This window comes from Polyodon spathula, chromosome 5 (genome assembly GCF_017654505.1).
Source record: "Polyodon spathula isolate WHYD16114869_AA chromosome 5, ASM1765450v1, whole genome shotgun sequence".
In the NCBI taxonomy this organism is placed as follows: Eukaryota; Metazoa; Chordata; class Actinopteri; order Acipenseriformes; family Polyodontidae; genus Polyodon; species Polyodon spathula.
Window position 1 is genome coordinate 16,478,181 of NC_054538.1, and position 22,528 is coordinate 16,500,708.

Sequence of the window (22,528 nt, forward strand, 5' to 3'; positions counted from 1 at the left end):
CTAGGGTTCTTGCTGTTTGCAAACATTGACTGGTAGTGCAGAGTACAGTATGCACACTTTCTTTACAGCTTGATAGACTGGAATAACAAGAAGACCACATAACTCCATTGATCGATTCAGATTGAACATATATTAATATAAAGACACACTAGAATGTGTTTTACATAATTGTATAAAAGCCCTTATCACTTAATTGTATCAATTTGATGAAGCTCATGCCTGTACACAATACAACAAATACTCAATTTCAATTCATGAGGAAATGTTTAAGTTTCTTGTAAACTGTTTTAAAAAGAGATTACAGATATAAAGGGGCTCATATTTCTTGGTTTCTGTGAAAAATGGTCTGCTGTCTACAGTAAATAACTCATGAGTTCAAGTTTTTTGTGAGTTAAATCAAATTTCATGGACTGTTGAAGAGGTTGACAACAGTATAGAACAGTTTAGTGAATACAGTATCCCTGTTTAATAATCAAAACAGACCTTAGAATACTGTTTGCAGTGGCAAGTTAAAATGCTCTTGTTTTACTTGCCACAACCCTTACCCAATAAGCACTGGTTTTAAAAAAAGTAGAGATTTGTGTTTATATGAAGCTGTTTTAGATTTTCAACTTTGACATATGAAATTATTTGGTTAGATACAGTATATACTAAATACTTCTGGCAGTGAGAAAGTGTAAAGAATAATCAACACGCAAAACAGGTATTACTTACTCCAAAATGTTGCCTATTGATAGGGGTTTGATTTAAGCTTTTGCCACAGAATAAAACAAAGCCTTTGCATTACCTGAAGCCATTGACATTTTTTTAAATCATGTGATTTTTTCTATGTCATTAAAAAAATATTGAAATGAATCCAGCAGAAAGTTACAGAAACCATGCAAAATACTTTTATTCAGTTTGAAAGCACCCACAGCATACAATATAACAGCCTTTTTAAAGCTAAATTTAATAATCCTATCATTTTGCCTTATGCTTCAATATAGGTGAGATACAAATGCAAGATTATGCTTACCAAAACTAAAGGTTCTGAATACAACACCAGCAGTCAGCTTTACAGGAAGATCTCCAGGCAGATGGATCAGCTAAGTTTGTGTTACCATACTTTACTGATGAATAAACTACAGTATATGCAGTACCTAGCTTTCCTCTATTTTTATAACCCCAGGATATATGAGGTTATCTCTAAAAGCTAATAACATATTTCTCTGGTACCATGGAGCCATATCACTTTGTTAAGATAAAGATATAAAGAGGAGGTGTCCTTGATTTAAAGAACCTGTTCTGTCAGTTAGTCCTGCCTTGCTTTAAAATATATTGTTTTGCTACTATGGAGTTTTATCACCACCTTCAGATAAGAATAAACAGCCAACCTGTCTTGGAGCTAAACCATCTGGTTAGGTCAGTAAGCCCTGCCTTGTTTGCTAAAACATTCTTCTGGTACCAAGTGGCTCCTAGCACATCTTTAGCTAAGACTTCCCAAGCAAGGGGCTTTTATTTAGGTTAGGCTACTTCTTCTGATAAGATATTTGGCTACAAGCACATTCCAAAGGGCACTTTCACAGTTATTAAATTAGGTCATAGATTTTTTGTTTTACTGAATCTTCATTTAGGCTAAACCAGATTTCTGCAATAATAGTTCTGCTTGTTTAACGATTTTTAAAATCGTACAGAGTTTTACAATATCATAATTGCCTTTAACAGTTACTTGTAACAATGGTCTTTTGATCACAGTGTCCAGTTTGCATCCAGGATATCAGATTGTTTCCAGCAGGATTGAAAATCTTTGTCTGGTTCTGCTCTCAGTGGGTCTGTAAAAGCCACCATTGCAAGTGTGGGTGACAGTTTTAAACACCTGATACCTGCAAAAAACCTGCTAACAGGGCTCCCATGTTTGCATTATTTTACTTAATGATCTGCATTACACCACATACATTCAATTCTCTTCACATTGTCTGGTTCAACATTAAAATGAGAGAATGATAATCCTTGTACACCACTGCATTCAAATATGATTTTGCAATGTTTTACCATGTGAGTACAAGCAGGACATGTTTTTTAGTTCTGCTTGTGGTAGCCTAGTTCTACACTTCTGACACCCATACTTTAAGCTGGGTATGTGCTTGTCTTTTTCCCTTTTCAGAGAGGGTTTCCCACAAGGAGTAAGGGTTCTGGACTGATAACTATTATGTTCATGCATTTCAATTTGATCACAGAGGGCTATTTTATCAGGTATTTCTTTCATCCAAAATATCTGAGTTGGCCAGAATTAACTATTTTTCATGTCAAGGGGTTTCCAAGCCGCATTATCATTTCCATCATCAGTAGGGAACCCCCAAAGAAATGAAGTTGGTTCTATCGAAGGACCATACATTTCTGCAGCATGAGCTTTCCATTAAAAAGGCACTACCATCTTGTACAAGAGAGAATGGGTTTTAGGGGCACTTGTGACATTAGCCAAGAAGAGGCAGGAAACAAAGACAAAGTTTGAAATTATATAAGGTATGCATTATTTAGCTACTATAGAAACCCAGTTTATTCTGTGTTTCTATTGTGTCTATTTTCCCAGAACTTGTACACCCTAACCCTTAAACAAGCTGTACATCCCGACACATACAAAAGGACACATCAAACTCTTTGCACAAAAGCCAAGACAGTTAAAGCAGTTTTTGTTTACACAGCCTTTGCATGGAACCACCTTGACCCTATTCTTAAAATGCACCCACCAAAATGTTGTCTACTGAATAATAAGACGACAACTGTCATTATATAGCTGTATGGGGTTACTTTATTTTGGTTTCTTTTTTTCACTAAATATTGTTTTTCTGATTAAACCACATTTCACTATTTCTATTGTATTAGATGTTTGAGTTTGTTTCACTGTGGTTGATTTGTAATATTTTCTAATTGAGCCCTGGTTTGTGTCTCTCTATTGTACACAGGTCAGGAGTGCCCATAAAAATCCAGGCCATTAGAGAACAAACAGTCTGATTGGGAGATGATTGCCAAGTGAGAGCAATCAGGAAACTCCCAATCAAAACGCCCGCTGTGAAATTGCAATGATCTCCCCAGAGATTTAAAAACTGTGCAGTGTTTATGCTGGAGAATAGGCTCCCTAGGGTTTGTTATATTACTAGTTCCAGATCCCCCCCAACTACCGAACATGTAGTGCTGCTACTGTAAATCACAGGGTTGGTTAATCTGTGTATTTTTATACTGCCAAACTGTATCTGACTTGTCATAGTGTATTTGTGAAAGTTGCTGGGGATTCCTCTACTGTCAATTTAAAAGTACTTGTGCGTGTGTGAACCTCTAATATTTGTTTATTATTTTATAATTCCCTGTGGCGTAGTCGATTTAAGAACTTTATAATTTATTTCCTGCATAAGGAAACATAATTAATTATATTTCAAGCTGTGTCATTAGGTGTTGCCTTGTTATATAACATCTAAGCTGCAGAATTAAGAGTTGTACAGGTATTTTTTTTAAAGATTATAGTAAATTAAGACAATAAAGAACAAACTTTAGTTTGTAAAATGTGATTTCAAATGTCTTTTGTAATGGCTGAAATAGGTCTTTCTCTTTTAAAAAGGCTCTAGAGCAGGGGTAGGCATCCCTGGTCCTGGAGTGCCACAATCCTGCAGGTTGTGTAGGTAACTCTTAATCATCAATTGCTAAATACCTGGAACACATGGTAATTCTGATCAATTAAGCCACTCTTTGAATCAATTAGGGCTCAGGTAAACAAAAACCACAAGTGTTTGTGGCACTCCAAGACCAGAGTTGTCTACATCCTGCTCTAGAAGGCACTTTCATTGATTGTAGCCTTTGCAAGGTGAAAAGGGGGTTTACAACAGCATGGCTTTCTAATCAGATGTTTTTGACAGCTTAATATGTGAATTATAATGGATAGCATAGTTCTAGCATTAAAATTTCACTTAACAACAAATTCTCTCAGTACCCAAATTGACTATATTAGTGGTCCATTCACTGTCATTATGAAATAACATTATGCTAATAGTATGAAGTTATTTTACCTTTTTTTTTCCCCCCACTTATCACCACCCGAAAGTAAACTGGACTACACATGTAAGTCTGTATGTAATTCCCAGTAATGTCTACAGGACATATTGTGCCATAACCTGGTATCGCAACTCCTTAATGCTGTCGGACTCTGAGCTACAGGATTTCTGTATTAGTTTTGTCTAAATCTTGGGAGCATATTTTCTATTTTTTAGACTGATTTGATTTGCTGTACTCTTTCTGTTCTGACATCTGATTCTCAGAAGCAAATTCTGTTTCAGATTAGATTAAGTTCCAAATTGTCCATGTAGTGACATGGCATGTCTACATTTTTGTGACAAATTTGAAAACACTTCAGTGCACCAGTAGATGAAGTACTATATGGCAAAGAAGCATGTTTTTGATTTATGAGTATGTTTTTCAGGCAATGTTTAAACCAAAATCTGTCTGATACATTACAATGTTTTCATCAGTGGTATTAACCTATTCATAGAAAAACAAAAAAGCCAAATGGATTGTTAAAAATAAGAAACATACCAGATACATCCTCTATCTAGACTAAATGCTAAATCAGAGTTATGGGTGTCATAAAAAGAAAGTAGCATCACGTAACAAAATATAAAAGGGACCCAGAGTTTCTACTAATACAGGTGTGATGTTATTTTGCGGTACGCGTTAAAGCGTAGTATACTATGGAAGGCCATACGGGTCAAAAATATGTTTTTTAGTACAGGTTTCAAATATTTGTACACATATTGATTTGGACCAATCAGTATACATAAAATACTACGTGTTCTAAATAAACACATTTTCTATGTAGGAGCTGGTCATGTTACAGTAGTACCTACGTAGGGGTGGGGCTGATAATTTTACAGTCATGCTGCGTAATTACAAGAGTAGCCAATCACCTTTGGGATAACATTTTTTTAATCTCAGACATGAAATTGAAAGTCATGGCGGAAAGAGATTTTCTTCTATGGTGCAAATATCGATTTTCTGAGTATTGCTGACTTTGAGAAACAATATTGACCGTAACACATCCTTTAAAGACAATGGGTTGTACAAATCTACCATTTAGATGGCACTAAAGAGCACAAATTGCTTCATGCGATTTGGATCAGTGAACTTTATGGCAAACCAATGAAGGCTGAGTGATTCTCAAGGCTTCACTTTTCCCATCACTAACTGCTAGTAAGATGCCCAAAAAAGACTGCTGCTTTAACATCAGGGCTAAAGAAAGAGAAATACATTTAGAGGAAGTGAAATTGGTGGTTATATTAAAAATGTTTTGTGCAGCTAACAGCAAAATCAGGTGGACAGCAGATCGGTTTCAAAACATAAATAAATAAAAACATTATTTTTTAAATTTATAAGGCAGTGCAAACTGCAAAAAAGCAATTACCGTACACGCTCTATATAGCCCAAGTCTCGACTGTCCCGCCTTATTCATATATCTCTGGTAAAATATTGTACAAATAAACATATTTCTATAATTTTTTCTCCACTTAAAACCTCACAGCCAGCTGCAATGATGTCCATTTTTAACCCTTTAGGGTCAAAGCTATTTTGGAAAATATATATTTCGATATATATATAGATATATATATATATATATACTATAATCTATATTTATATATCTATATACGGAACGTTTTCATAGGAGTTGGGGACCAGGTCTGGGGATGGTAAGAGAGTATAATGACTTAATGTGTACCATGTAACTTTAAAGAGCAAGACAAACTATAAAAAAAATTGTGACTTTGAGTCTTAGTTAAATAACATTCCACTGGTTTAATGGGATGGGAAATATTTTTAAGAAAAATAAAAAACTGAAATATCTTGCTTGCATAAGTATTCAACCCCTGTGCTGTGGATGCTCCCAGTTTGCACTGATGAAAGAAATTGCCCTAACGAGGACACAATTACCTTACCATTGGCCTGTACCTGTGAACCATTAAAGTTGCTGTCACATTTTATGGATAAAAACCCCACTGTTGTAGGATCATTGGTAAGACTGTGAATCTGAAGGAAAATGAAGACCAAAGAGCATTCTACAGAAGTTAGAGATAAAGTAATACAAATGCATAGATTAGGGAAAGGGTACAAAATAATTTCCAAGTGTTTGGATATCCCAGAGAGCACAGTTAAATCAATAATCAGGAGTGGAAGCTGCATCACACCACCCAGGCACTGCCAAGAAAAGGCCGTCCCTCAAAACTCAGCACTCAAACAAGAAGGAGACTTGTGAGAGAAGCCACAGAGAGGCCAACAATCACTTTGAAGGAGCTAGAGTTCAGTGGCTGGGAGTGGAGTAATGGTGCACCAGTCAACCATATCAAGAGCTCTGCATAACACTGGCCTGTATGGGAGAGTTGCAAGAAAGAAGCTGTTACTCAAAAAGTACCATCTGAAAGCATGTCTGGAGTTTGCCAGAAAGCATGACAGTGACCCAGCTGCGATGTGGGAAAAGGTTTTGTGGTCAGATGAGACCAAGATAGAGATTTTTAGCCAAAACTCAAAGCGCTATGTGTGGCGCAAACCTAACACTGCCCATGCCTCAAGACACACCATCCCTACAGTGAAGTATGGTGGTGGCAGCATCATGCTGTGGGGATGCTTTTTATCAACAGGGACTGGGCATCTTGTTACAATTGAAGGAAAAATGGATGGAGTAAAATACAGAAAAATACTGCAAGAGAATCTGCTTCAGTCCGCTAAAAAACTGAAGCTTGGGAGGAAATTCACCGTTCAGCAGAACAATGATCCCAAGCACAAGACCAAAGAAACAGTGGAGTGGCTCAAGAACAAAAAGATGAATGTCCTACAGTGGCCCAGTCAAAGTTCTGATCTCAATCCCATTGAGAATCTGTGGCACTATTTGAAAATTGCGGTCCACGAGCGTCGTCCAACCAACCTAAACAACCTGGAGCAAATCTGCCAAGAATGGGCCAAAATTACTCTGACACTGTGTGCAAAGCTAGTACATACTTACCCCAAATGACTTAAAGCTGTTATTGCAGCGAAAGGTGGCTCTACCAAATATTAATGTGTGGGGGTTGAATACTTATGCAAGCAAGATATTTCAGTTTTATTTCCCAACATAAAACCAATGTCACCTTATAATAATTGATTGAGTTTAAGTGTTAATAAATAAAATATCAGACAGAACAAAATTTCAATGTGCCATTTGTAATTCAGTAACATGAGAGAATTGGTCAGAGGTCTGAATATTTTTGCAAGGCACTGTGTGTGTGTATATATAAGCTCAAAGAGCCAGATGCCCAACGTTTTGATATGTTGTACATATATTTCTCAAGGGAGCCTGTATATATCATTTTTATTTTTTTTTTTTACTGTTGTTGGATTTGTGCCTCTAACTGGCATTACATGTATATACCATACATGAATTCATGTGCGCACACTAGGCTTCCATTAAAAAAGTGACATTGTGTGAGACATTAGTACAGAACAAAAACTACAGAAAGAGATGCTTTCAATTAAATATATATTTGTTATTAATATTTTTTTTATTTTAGAATGATCAGCTACAATGAAACTGCAACGTGTAGGGAACATGAAAAGATGATTTAGTCCACATCAAGTGACTAAAATGCGAACTAAAAAAGCGTGCAGATCTGTACTAACAGCTTACCAAACAAACGATCCTGGTAACAGAGGAACTTCTCCCGACGTATTTTCTGCAGACGCCAGGCACTTTTATCCACGCATATGTACATTACAGGACATCCAGTTTCAACGACAATTAACTTGTTTTGTCAACATGGAAATAGACTAGGGAACACACATATCACTTCTATTAAATCATTTATATCTTTCAAAATAGAACATTTGCCTGCAAAAAAAGCTTTATAAAAAATAAAGGTCTGGAATATGTGGAATTTTAACCCATAACCTTCAGCTTGCAAGCATGTTGTTACTGTCATCAGTACTACACGATTAGTTGAGATAAGCAGTATTTTGAAAGATGAAGTCAGCGAGCTGAGAATTCTCGGGACTTGTATTTTTTTGATTTTTCGAGCCATCACTCATTTTCATCGTCATCATCATCCTGAGATTCTGATCTTGAGCTCTGAACATTTTTGGTAGTTTTAGCCTTCATACTGGCACTAACTTTGGCTTTAAAGGCACCAGTTAAATATTTAGCTAAATGTTAAATAGTGTAATTAGATTTATAAATTATATCTGAATGTACATATTTAACAAATATTTTCACAACATTTATAAATATTGGGGAAAAATAAGATTCAAGTTAAATCTGGAAAAACAGATGTTTGAAATATTAACGCTTTAAATTTTTTTTTTTTTTTTTATTATTTACACATGGCAAATACACCCCCGATCACCGCTCACATCCAGTTCAAGACTCTTTGAACTCCACTACCGATGCCTTGACCTGACTGCACCCAGCTACCTCCAGACCCTCATCTCTCCTAACACCCTAACCCGGTGACCCTCAAAGTGGTGCCCGCAAAGCCAGGCCCCCGTGCCCGCAGCACCTGTTCTTAAATTACGCAGCTGTCCAATAATCATAAGCAAGCAGAGGCCATTCACGGTATTCTGCATGAAAATCGAAGGCGAGTGAGTAGCCAAAGGGAAAGTGAAAGATCCGACAGCTTTCCAATCATTCGTGAGCAGAGGCGGGGTGTTAATATGCCGGATAAGCACTGGATTTCTCCGACTGTTATTGAGAAAAATAATACATTTCAGTATGTAGAATTTAATTTATATATAAGAAGACATGTGTAATTATATATATATAAATATATATATATATATATATATATATATATATATATATATATATATATATATACACACACACACACGTCACCTTTTTGCTCGCCACACAGGCTCTCACGGGTTCTTCTCCCTTCTCAATCACGACCCAACACACAGGATTCTACTGAAACAGCGCTCACGCTCACTTTTAATAAACACCAAATGAAAAAACACAAAACAAACACCTAGCTCCTATTTGGAGCACTCACTAAACATAAACAGGAACCTAACTATCACGCAGGACGGCTAAACCGTTTACCTGCCACAAACATTCAAAAACACACCCTCACACAATACCTCAATACGACTGCTCACTCACACAGTCGGGCTCTTCTCTCAGCAGCAGCCTGGAACAGACTGGCTGCCTCTCTTAAATACCCTGCACCTGGCTCTAATTTACAATTACCACCAGGTGCAGGGGATTAACTAAACAATAAAACAATTACACAATTAAACCCCATAACACCCAAATGTGCATTCTCACAAGGTTTTTAGCAGGGAAGGATTTTAACCCCCTCCCTGCTATCTCACAATATATATATATATATATATATATATATATATATATATATATATATATATATATATATATATATATATATATATATATATATATATATATATATATATATATATATATATATATACCAGACAAGGGAAACATCGTAGTATATTTAGTTACGAATCCACTTTTTCTGAATAATTGTTCTGGAGTAGTGTTGACAAATCGAAACAAAGCGAGACGCTATCTATTCTTTTAGTTTAGTTCATGGTTATCTGTGTAAACATGCCATTTAAAAAAAATACTGCATTGTGTCTTTTATGTAAATTATTGAAATAATAAGCGCACACGCACAATTACTGCCTGTGACTTGGCTTTATCAAAGTGAGATACCTCCTCTATGCTCCCTTGCCTCAGTCCCCTCCTCCTCCCTCGCCCCGAAGTGTTGGAACGGGTGTCAGGACTGCCCATTCCCTGACCACCACCCGGAGCCTCCTCAAGACACACCTTCAACAGTACCTTTAAAACTCAACTCTTCCCTTCTGGACAATATAGCACTGCCTTTAATGCACTTTAACATACACTTATCTGCTCCCTATTTTACTGCATTTAATCCTGCATTTAAGTCAATCTGTAGTATCTTGTATTTCACCTGCACTCGCATCTAACCCTGATGTAACTGTTGTGTTTTGTATCTTGCTCTTATGTACTGTAATTATTTATTTATTTTTTGTATACAACTGTAACTCGCCCTGGGTAAGGGCGCCTGCTAAGAAATAAATAAATAAATAAATAAATAAATAATAATGCAATTTCCCTTATTTGAGACAGTTTTCTTCCTTTTTAATTAGTTGTTCTTCCCTTTAAAAAAAGCGAGCGCCGAAAACACTGCAGCGCCATGTTGTTTGGAACCAGGTAGGTGAGTGTCAGAGATGCAGAGCAGTATTAACCGGCGTGGACTGTCAAATTCTGGGCTGCGCCATCATCAATAATACACAATACACAGCTCTGTTAACAGAAAAAATGTATCAACAACTTATGTTGTAAAAATATGAGGTCTTCACTGTATGAAGCTTGAATTTAAAACAACCGTGTTAGTCTACTATAAACGAAAAACAGCAACGCTGTCTCTGCTCACTGAAGTAGAAAAGCAAGATTAGATTGTGCAACAGACCCCCCCGTCCCACACCCCCCAAAAAAATCCACAACTGTTTATGCACGTGAGTTAGTGTAGGGTGCACGCCCTCCTTCAAGTCTGTTCTTAATGGACAGATTAACTGCCATTCTGAAGACGTCACGGAACTGTTTCTTTCAGGAAGTTATTGCTAGAAGTTCTTAATTGCAATACTAGGTAAACATACTGGAAAGTAATTAGTTTATGACGGCGTCGCAGAAGGGAAAGTAAGTATTGATAAACTGAGAAGACAGTTGAAGTAATTGCATGTTGTAAAGTAACTTGTATATTGTCACTGTGGCCATACTGTGTAGGTGTGTATGTTTGTGTTTCCGTAATTTTAACTGTCTTCCTGGTTTTAACATTGTAACTATACATTACTTGTTAAACATGTCTTTACTTTGATAACTTATCTATGTATGTTTTTTTTTAAATATATTTATCTGTGGAGACCTGTTTTGCTTATATATATTTCTCAAAGCAGTCATAATGATTATGCAATTTCAACTCCTTCTAGTCAGTGATTAAAGACGCCGGTGCTGATTGTTTTGCATAAATTCCTGTCAGGTTGATTGGCTAATTAAAAATGAACAGTAGTGTTGTAAACCTCTGATGTTGTTTGCAACAAACATTGAAAACAAGACCAAACTAATTATGTAGCAAAATAAAACGGCACATTTAACACCACTGATTTTCTACAGTAGTACGCTAAGCCTCCCGCGTTGCTCAATTCACGAAATCCTTGATTAAAAGTTGCCTTATAAAACTATTTTTTAAAAACACATTTTAGCATCACGCCTTCACGTATAGCGATCTTGATCTACGCAAGCGTCAAATATAAGGGGATATAGAAATCTGCGTAACACCGACCTAAAATCTATTGTTAGAATGAGATGAACGCTGGCAAACTAGTAATAAGTATTGGTAGTACAGGTAAGTCTAGTGCTGTGCAGTGAATGTCAACGTTGTGATGGAAGGCATGGCAATGCTGGTATGTAATATATTTAGGTTGGGTAGTTACTGTTTTGTATGAAAACACAACATAAATAATAATAAAATGCAATTTGAACTGATAGAAAATATAAATGTTTGAAAACAGAAATACCAGCTATTGTTACAGCATTGTGTGGTCACCAATGGTTTCCTGCCACGACCGTACTGAAATGACAAGTCTGTAAAGTATTTTAATTGTTCTGGAGGGATGCACAACTAGCAGTCTCCTGTTTATCTGTGGAAATCTGTAGTGAGCTCATAAGAAGGCCACCTTAACATTTTCAAATACAGCGGATATATGTATACTGTATAGATGTATTTTATTTTACATATGGGAGTTTAAATACATGGATATATTTTACAGCATTAAGTGTGAAGTATACTATTACATGACAGTAAATATGCCTATCGAATGTGTTTTTGTTTCACTTTACTGTTTTCAAGAAATTAATCAGGGAATTATTCCCACAGGGAAACCCCAAATATAATTTTCCCTGCAAAAAGTCCCCCAACATGTATTTTGTGAAAAGCATTACTGGTAGACAATAATATGGGATAAAGCCTCATGTTTATTACTTTAATGGTGTGATCTGTGTCTTATTAGTGGCACCTAATTGACTATTGGAGCCTGTAATTTGGGAGCTGCTTCTCAGAATTTGACGCGAAATGTCCCCAGTACAAAGATATATAATTTTGTGAAACAAATTCACATTTTGTATAATGTTTTGTGCTGCTATTGTACACTAACTGTGACTTAAGCTTTCATGTTTGTTTTTCTGTGCTTTACCGTAGTGAGCATAATTCGGCATGTTTAGTGTTACAAGAATGTCACTGTTTGGTCAGTTGTTAATATATTCGTTTACAACGATCAGACATCACATCCCATAATCTTGAAATCCTCACTACAACATTATGTTACCAAATTAGATTAACATTTCAGAGCAAATTGAGAAGTACAGCATGAAGGGATTCTAACAGTTGTTTTGGTTCACATGGTACATTACTGATTTTCTTATTGCTTAAGAAGACTGGGAAATGTAACATCCTTTAATACACTATATAATTTGAATCTGCATGGCTGGTTATTTTTCCCAAAGATGTCTTTGTACTATGTCTGGTAAAATTTGTGAACTGTTTAAAGTACATAAGATCAAAAATGCAATGCATTTTTAAACATTTTATAAATCTGTACTTTATAGACTATAATGAACTGTAGTGTATTTTATTATTGTACGCCTCATGCTATTGGTCTTACATTATTTGTATTTGACAACATACAATACAATATATATATATATATATATATATATATATATATATATATATATATATATATATATATATATATTTGCATGGAAAGAGGCACAAAGGCCCTGCTGACTGATAAATAGATGATGTTGTTGCATAGAAGAGAGTTTAAATAGATACAACAGGTTCTCCTACCATTTGTTGACATGCTTTCTATACGTAATCGTCTGTCCAATTTTGAAACTGAGCATGGCAATTTTTTTTATTTTTTTATTTTCCATTCAGATGTACATTACACTATTTCTTGCTGTGACTCAAGGCATACATTTTTATATATCCAGAGAACCACTTAACCAAAAAATGTAAAATGTATAAGCCTAAGGGAGTCAGACTACATTTGCATCTGTGTTTATAGCGGCTGTCGTTGCAGTGTCAGAGCCTCATATGTCGGACCATTTGCGATAGTGACTTTACAGGGTTATATAAATCCTCCATCCTACTGTCGTGTGGGTGACCATGACAGTCATTTCTCTACTAATATGGCTGCCATTATTGAGGTCAGGTTTCTAATGTCTGAAGAACAGTATGCTGTGTTTGGCACACACAATTCTATTCTTTTTATTTTCTTAGAAACCTTGCAGTGTTTTAAACTTGTATCTTATGCTTACCGTTTATCCTTGGTCTTGTGCTGTACTATCAGTTGCATGCCATATCATGCTGCATCTCAGAAGGTGTAAAATTTAATGTCCTTTTGAAAAAAGAAAAAATCTAACTCCTAGATCTTGGGGGTGGGGTTTACAGTGCAGGCTTCAGAGATGAGAGAACTACTGTATATTTTGGTTAATTGTAAATGCATTGTTGACAGTAAATTACTATGCTGCCCTAATTCAATGTTTTCAAAGTTTCACGGTTGTTTTTTTTGAGGTCTCACAATATGTACAATTAAATAAGAAATACGTATTTTTAAGACAGAAGACATACAACTAATACTAAGGATTAGATACTTATAAAAAAATTAATATATTTATGCTACAGTAAAGTCGAAATTCAATTTTGGCACCAAACTGAACAATGATTAGTTATGAGACCCTGTTTATAAAAATGCTGTACAAACCAGTTTTGGAAATGGGGTAATATGACAAGTATCCTTGTGTGTGACATTTCTGTATGACGGCACTAACACAGTATCTAATAAGCCTAGGTTTTAGAATATTCTGCTGGGGGAAAGTAGTTTCTCTCTGTGTTCTCCTGCAATGTGTATGGATATTACTTCTGTTAGATGAGGTCTCATGTAGTTTAAAAAAAAGGATTGCAATACATGTATTGCCCAGTTGCGTTTTCTGTTAATGTATTGGCCAGTCATTTTTAGATGATACTTAAAAAAAAAAAAAATAGCTGGGTTTTAAAGTCGGTGTTATTCAGTTAACCTTTAAATAGACTGCTGACGGAGTCTTGGTTAAAATAATCACAAGGATGCTTTTCAGCTGGAGCCTATACTTCTTAACTGAACCTTAAACTCTTTAACCTTTCAGTTTATGCATTTGCTAAATAGTGTACATGTTCTGAACTTTCTGAACACGGCAGGGATGCAATGGGAAGTACTGTATTGCTGGAAAATGTACAGCATTAAAAAAATAACATTTCATTTTTGCCATTTTAATAAAAGCCCCTGCATAATGATCACATGTGTGATAGTTATTGACTTTCAATATTGTACTCATTTTTATATAAATCAGACTCTGTTTATGTTACATAACATACAGACTGTCATGCTATTCTGTTATACTGTCTTGTTCTTTCATTAAAACATTAAATACTTGTGTTTTATTTGAAGGTACTGCAGCAGAAGAGGAACAATCGGCAAGAAAAAGAAGCTCAAATTCTCCACAATGTTAGCTTGCTGTTTATTTGTACTTCTTGTTTTTTCTGGATTCTCTACGTGTCATGGGCATGGCATTGAGAACGACACTGTGTTGGGGAACAGCACTGTCACCCCGTTACTAATTGTCTCTTTTGACGGCTTCAAGGCAGACTACTTAAAGAAGTACAGCTTTCCAAATCTTGAGAAGTTCTTTTCTGATGGCGTCCTTGTGGACCATGTGGAAAATGTCTTTATTACCAAAACTTTCCCCAACCATTACAGCATAGTTACTGGCCGTTATGCTGAAAGTCATGGCATTCTCTCAAGCAGTATGTATGATCCGGACGCAAATGAGACATTTTCTTTAAGCCATGATTCAGACTCGTTTTGGTGGGAGCAGGCCACACCACTCTGGGTATCCATTCAGCAGAAAGGTTACAAGAGTGCTGCAGCCATGTGGCCCGGGACAGACATTAAGATTCACAATCTGACAGCTTCATATTATTTAAAGTATCAGCATAATGTGTCATTTCAAGAGAGAGTTGGCAACCTTACAAAATGGCTTAGCCAAGATTTAGTGAAGTTTGCAGCACTGTACTGGGAGGATCCAGACTACTCCGGCCACTTATATGGACCAGATAATATAACGGAAATGACAAAGGCACTGAAAGAAGTGGATGATCATATTGGCTACCTGATTGACAAACTCAAACAGACGGAGCTATGGAGCAACATTAATGTCATCATTACAAGTGATCATGGAATGGTCCAGTGTTCCTCAGACAGGCTGATACGGCTTGATGACTGCATTGGTCCGAAAAATTACACCTTGGTGGATTTGACTCCTGTTTCTGCAATTTTACCGCTGACCAGTAAGAATGTTTTTCTTGGTTGAGTATCCAGGTCAGATATCATGAGCAGTTAAAGAGGTTAGACATTATAAAGAAGAAACATAGTTATTTTGATTTTCCCAGTACTTTCAACCAGACATTAAAAGTACAGTTTACAAAACTCAGAAGATCTACATTACATTTCCCTAATCTATATATGTGTACTTGAAAGCAATAGATTTATACCAACACTTTTTTTTTGTAATTGCAATGTTATGAATTTTTAATCCTGTAAATACGCAGTATGTGGTTTACTTTTAAAGACAGTTTATCTCCTAATCCAAAGAAATGCTTTACTTATCTGAAATTTAAAACGCTGTACATATTAGATTAGTCAGGAGCCTTCATGAAAGCATTACAAACCTTTATTTAAAACTTTTTTTTTGTTTGTTTTTTTACAGATGTAACTTACGTCTATAATCTGCTGAAGAAGTGTAACCCTCATATGAAAGCGTACATGAAAGAGGACATTCCAGATAGGCTGCATTACAAGAACAATAGGAGGATCCAGCCCATTATCCTTGTTGCTGACGAAGGGTGGACTATTGTTCAGAATGGATCACTTCCTCGGTGTAAGTATTCTTGTCCTTACAGGTTCATCACAAAACAAATTCTGCTGTAAGAGGATGAATTGACATAAAAATGCGTGGCTTTACCTACTCTGCAGTATTTGCTATTTAAATATTAATACCAGTTATTATTATTATTATTATTATTATTATTATTATTATTATTTATTATTATTATTATTATTATTATCTAAAACAAAAGTTAAATAATAAAAACGCATAGTTTTAATTCTCTCTCCAGTGGGCGATCATGGCTATGACAACACTTTACCCAGCATGCACCCCTTTCTGGCAGCCCATGGCCCTGCCTTTCGCAAGGGCTACAGACTGAACAGCATCAACACCGTGGACATCTACTCACTAATGTGCCATCTGCTGAGACTGGAAGAGCAACCCAACAATGGCACTTTTACCAACACAAAGTGTATGCTTGCCAGCGAGTGGTGTGTTAATCTTCCAGAAGTCATAGGGATAGTCATTGGTGTCTTTATCTTGCTGACCGCTCTAACGTGCCTGATTGTCATGAAGAGCAACGCGTCGCCCTCGTCTCGTGCCTTCGCACGCCTTGAGCTGCAGGACGATGATGATGATGATCCCTTAATTGGGTAGAATGCATTCAGTTTTACATCATTCCATTGAATTGCTATTTAAACCCACCGATCAGCACAGTACAATCGCAAAAGCCAGGCACCTACCTGCGTTTGTGTGGTGTAACTTGGAATTCTGCTCAAAATGCAGGGTATTTCAAACGTCCTGGCCCACTGCATGATATAGTGTGTTATATGCAACGACTTTTGAAACACCTGGTATATATTGGGTTATGTGAAGGGTAGTTTAATTTATATTCATAAATAAAACTAATACCCTGTAGGACACCATGTGGACAGATGTATCAATTTGGAGTGATCTTTTAATCCATGAATCTAGTTAAAAAAAAATATATAAATATATTTTTAACACATACTGATTTAATTCCAGTCAAGCAAAGATAATTCAGTCAAATTTGTGAATTTTTAAACTGCCTCTGTCAATTGATATAATCTAGGGAATCAGATCTTCAAAATGAAAATGTCTTTATTTCTGAGGTGTTTTAGAGCTTTCAGTGCTGTAGTTGAAATGTATTTGTGCCCACCAGTAACCAAACATACATTTCAATGTTTGCACTGCAAACAGTTTAACTTAAGTCTTACACACTTTCTTTGTGTTCATAATTTTACCAATTATGTCACAAGCCAATGCATTTAAATATCCTAGAAGATTGTGCCATAAGTTTAACCTATAGTGCATAACTAAAATGTTCCTAGTAAAATTGCCTGCATTTCAGGCTTACTTTTAAATCTGTTGCACCTTTGTCTGGATACATTTGTTGGTACAGTAATTTCCGCCTTCGTGACCAGCACACTATTTATACCATTGCCTATCTGGTTGCATTTATGCATGCTTGTGTGAAGTCAGGCCAGTTTTTAAGTTCTACTGTAGTGTAAAGTTAAACATGGTTGTTTGTGGGACACTGAAGCTTTAATCAGCATTTGTTAGACCTAGTAAAACAATATTGTTAAATGTTGGCAGATATTTACCCCACTGTCTGCCACCAGTTCACAACTGATTTCATTGCATTGGGAGTTTTTTGTTGCATGACTCTTGCTTGAAAACTTGGCAGAGGTAACGTAGGCTATACAGTCTGAAAGTGACTTATTAGGGCTGTTCCTCTCATTGGTGTTGTAGAATAGGAAATGTGAAATTGTGCAAACTTCATAAGCAATAATTATTTTGGAAAATATGTTTTAGATATATATTTTGGATAGTTTTCCAAGATGCAATAGTTAGTGATAACAATAGGCCAGTTTCTCAAAAAAAAAAACCTAAAAAAAACAAAAAATGTATGATGTGTGTCAGGGAAAATTTAAAGATTTAAAATAAGTTATTAAAAAAAAAAGTAAGTATAATAGAACTTGGAAAATAACTGTTACTGCACTGACTTCTGCAGGGAAAACCTACATTTCAGTTTATTTTTGTATTTATTTTTGTAACTACAGCATAAATTGAGGCAACCAGTGTACCGTACTTGTGCTGGATACTGGTTGCTTGTATTTAGTGTGTTTCTATTAAATTATCTGTGCTTTGTTGCAGTAGATATGATAATTAGGATGGTCAACCTGTGGGAAATATGTCCTACCATAGCAACAGCCTCATCCCACAAAAAATGCTGTTTTCATTGCTACCATCCAGATAAATGTTTTTATTTCCAAGGTACAGAACATCATTTGTCAATTTTTGTTCTTGAACGCCACAGCTTTATGTGGAATTTGGATACGAAAGGCCTTCTGCCATGTGGTTTATTATTTGCCAAATGAGAATATATCAAAATATGAACTTGTATACCTTTGTGTGCATGTACAGTTTATAGTAAAGACATTTTGAAAAACAAAAAAGTGTTTGACTCATTTCTTAAGATCATTTGACAGGCAAAGAGAAGGAGAGGTGATGCCTTTTATTGGACTAACTAAAAAATAATTAAATCATAAGCTTTTAAGACCTCACCTCAAGAAGAGACCTCAGGTCTTGAAAGCTTGTGATTTAATTATTTTTGTAGTTAGTAACTTGTTTCAAAAATACTAGGAGAAAAGCAATGACCATAGTACTGGCAAGGACAGCTCCAAGGAACCATGAACAGGTGTCCAGTATCCAATGGTCCTGACTCAGGGATGAGTAATCAATCAGCAGGTCTTAGACATTGCTGATAGATCCATTGCTGTCCATTGAAGTGACACCCAGGATAGAGATCCACAGACTTCATTGATTTATTGGTGTAGTTCTTCCTGCATGCAGGACCATGACGAGCTATAACTATTGAATGCAAGGACAAGAAGTGTCTTTCCTGGTTTCAAATGTGTTTTGTTTGTTTTTTCTACTAGAGAGCACACCCTTGAACACACAAGCATGGGGCAGTAACTCAGGCCAGATTTGGGGCCAGTTGTTTCACTCAAATCAATTCCCATTTCTATTTCCACTTCCCATTCCCTTTTAATGAATTTCAATTTCAAGGCCTTCAAATGTATTATATTTTACAATATCAGTCAATCAAATTTTTATTTTATATAGCACCTTTCATAGTGGGCCACCATCACAAATAGCTACATCTATAATCCAGCAAACGTTTCTGGAGCCATGAGATGCAGGGTAACAACTACTGGATGGTACAAATTATGTAATAAGTTTCGTTTTTACAGATATCTTTAATAGGATCCAGTGGGCTACATTTTCATCTTCTGCCATTCATTTTATTCCTGCTCTTCTGTGGTACAAAACTTATAAGAAAATAAACATTCAACATAAACTAATGTAATACCTGGGTCAGCAACACAAACATAATGTACCCTATCATATAATAGAACAGTATATAGGCCTATAAGGTGATTTATTTCAAAATATACATATTTTCATTAAAACGTATCACATTTTCGTCCCCTTACAAAAAAAAAAAAAAAAAAAAAAAAAAAAAAAAGATCTACTGCATTTGTTATTCGTCTTTTTTATTGTATTATTAGTCTAAAATATAAAAGCAATCTACCCTACAGTCTACCCGCTTCAACAATAAAGTGCTTGCATACATGTGCTTCTAAATATGTAAACTAGACAGGATGCGTGAATTGATCGATTAGAAAATACAAGTTTCTTCCCTTCCGCTTCTCATTTCCCCAGCTTCTCAGAAAGATATTTACGATTTAATCTACCCCTTGATCACCCACAAGTTCATTATCGTTAATTAATCTACAGTATATCTACGTCCTATTACCAACCAGATACAATTGTCTAAAACTGAAATGTTTGTGAAGATTTTTCACCACATATATTTACATTTTCCAGAAAGTAGTTTTTCATTTACCGTAAGTAAGTAATAAGGTAAAATTGTGAAATTGTGGCATAGCAGGGTTTTCAAGAACACTCGTCAACAAACACATTTTCTCTTCCTTTGCAGTTCAGATGCTGATATTGTCTACTGAACGCTTGAAAGGTGCTGCCTGCCTTGTGCAGGTGTGCACCTCCCCCTGCTGGGTCGCTGTGCTATGTAGGTGGTGAAGGTCATGCAAATCACCTACTGTAGCCAGAGCAATGAGCAGTGAGAATAACTATTGTTTTGGTCTTTCATTTGTAAGGTCATGAATTTTTAAAACGTTAGTTATGTGCTGTTTCAGAATCAGAAAAAGGTCCAGTTAACTATTACCTAATTTCCACCTCCCGAGCAATCGTCACATTTTAAAAACAGAATTGTAAAGGTTATTATTCCAAATGAGCTCTGAATTATTTAATTATTATTATTTACTGCATTTATATAGCGTTTTTTATACAAACGTATCGCAAAGCGCTGTACATAGCACAAGGTTTAATTAGACATTTTTAATGGTTTTCAGCTCTTGAACAGTTGCAGAGTTCAAGTTACTTATACAATGTTATAGCTAACTTGAAATCTGCAACTGTTTAAAAGCTGAAAACAATTAAAAATGTATAATTAAGCAAATTATCGGTTCAATTAAGGGTTGTACGGTTACTATCGCGAAGTCACTCAGGTCCAGTTCACGTGATTTGAGATGACAGCGGGAGAGGGGTATTGGCCATGGTAACATTCACTCTTGCTTCGAGCAACGCTGACTGTGAAATGGGATTCAGCATACCTGTCAAAATTGAGTTTTCAAAATAAGGGAGCTTTTTTGTGGCCTGAATTGGTGCATACCTTCTAAGATAAAAGCATATAACTATTCCACTTTACTATTGGGTAGAATGATAGACTGTGATAGGCTGCTCCTTCTAATTGTTTTGAAAAATAAAAAATACAGAAAAATAACCATGAGATGCTTCACAATGAAAACAAAAAAGTTAACACCACTTAGAAGTAAACATTTTGTGTGTAGTTTAGTTCATATAGGCTACTGAGGAAACAAGTAGAGCATTTTGTTTTGTCACGGTCAGAAACAGTTAAATATGGTCCTCTATAGTGGAGAAAGACAATGCTGTTGGTCAACCAGGGGATGAAAAGGTGAAATTCAGCTATCAAGACTAGGATGACCTGCAGAGTGAGACGATAACGCCTTACCACTGCATACCCAGCATCCCAAACAAAGTGACCCTTGGTTTGAATATGCAGGATCTTCTCCGTCTTGCCCCCCTCTCCTCCGAAAGTGTTCCTGCCACTCCTGAACAAGAACCAAGCTACGCCGCAACAGGAAGTGCACCACAGCAGCCATCCTGAGGCCAAGGCCAGGTGTGTGCTTTTATACAGCTCTTAGTTAGTCACTTCTACAATGGTTTGCGCCTTGTAAGGAGGCGCAGTTTTTGGAAGGTCAGCAAGTGCAAGCATTGATAATTCATCAACAATTCTACAGAGAGCTATTGCTCCACTTGTTGTCTGGAGTAGGGTACATTAAGTAAATGAGACGCTCAGAGCAGCTCAGTGAAAGAACCCTCTTAAAACAGTTCCATCTGAGCATGTAATTAACAAATGATTTCCAGAAATCAACTGTTTTAGGCAGAAATATTTTCAAATGTTGATATCATTTGAGACTGATGAATAAAGCAGATAGCTTAGCTTGTAATGTCAATGTTCAACAGTCAAAAGGTTCCTTATATAGCTAAGTTCGATTTTTCACGCAATCTATCACTTCACTGTTTGTAGTCACTAAAACTCTGTGGTGGCTTGTGCAGCTCTGTAATCATAACTTGCACCAAGAAATGTACCTAACTTTGGGACAGACCAGATCAAAGCTATTAACATAAGTGAGGCTTTTACCTGTTATAAAGGACACTCCAAACTTGCTGACTGCACAGCACTGAAATTACAAATAGATAGTATTCTATTATATAATCACAGAGCTGCATGGCTCCAGTTGGTCCGTAACTAATCCCAGCAATACAGAACACTACACTACACAAGTATTGTAAGGATACCTTTAAAGAATTTGGTTGTTTCGCTTCTGTCCACCAGAGGGCAGGGTGAGCACCTTGAGTGGGAGAGGACCTGCTAAAAAGACTGTAGCATCTTGAAGTGTCTGTGTAAGGAAACCTACTCCAGACCAGACTTTGTGCTGATTAAATATTTAAATGTTAGGGAGCACTTAAATTATTGTTCTGAGTAGTTTTATATATGTTTTTTTTTTGTTTGTTTGTCTTTTTTTTAAAAAATGTTAATTGCTTTGGAACCCACGTCAGTAAAAGTTCAAGTTTAAAAAATAAAAAATCCTTAATGAAAATGCAAAATTTAAGGAATTTTATATATAATCCCCTATATATATATATATATATATATATATATATATATATATATATATATATATATATATATATATATATTTATAAGATATGCTTTCAGATTGTGTTGCACTTGCATGATCATTTCACCCCTTGTTTTCTGTCATTTATCATCTAGCTAATTCCCCTCTTGACGTTCAGCCAGTAACATGCTCTGACCTAGAA

At 35.9% G+C, this 22,528-nt stretch overlaps 1 protein-coding gene across 2 annotated transcripts; it reads left to right on the forward strand.

The window, feature by feature from the left end:
• The first annotated feature begins 10,618 nt into the window (after positions 1-10,618).
• LOC121315626 (bis(5'-adenosyl)-triphosphatase enpp4-like) lies at positions 10,619-18,484 on the forward strand. Of its 2 annotated transcripts, none has more exons than XM_041249878.1 (4): positions 10,619-10,726; positions 14,575-15,473; positions 15,893-16,063; positions 16,284-18,484. In XM_041249878.1, exons 1-4 carry the CDS (start codon positions 10,704-10,706, stop codon positions 16,667-16,669), a joined length of 1,479 nt encoding a protein of 492 aa, XP_041105812.1. In that variant the 5' UTR covers positions 10,619-10,703; the 3' UTR covers positions 16,670-18,484. The 2 variants fall into 2 exon arrangements, with proteins under 2 accessions (XP_041105812.1, XP_041105814.1); XM_041249880.1 differs by having other exon boundaries at positions 16,302-18,484.
• The last annotated feature ends 4,044 nt before the right edge of the window (positions 18,485-22,528 follow it).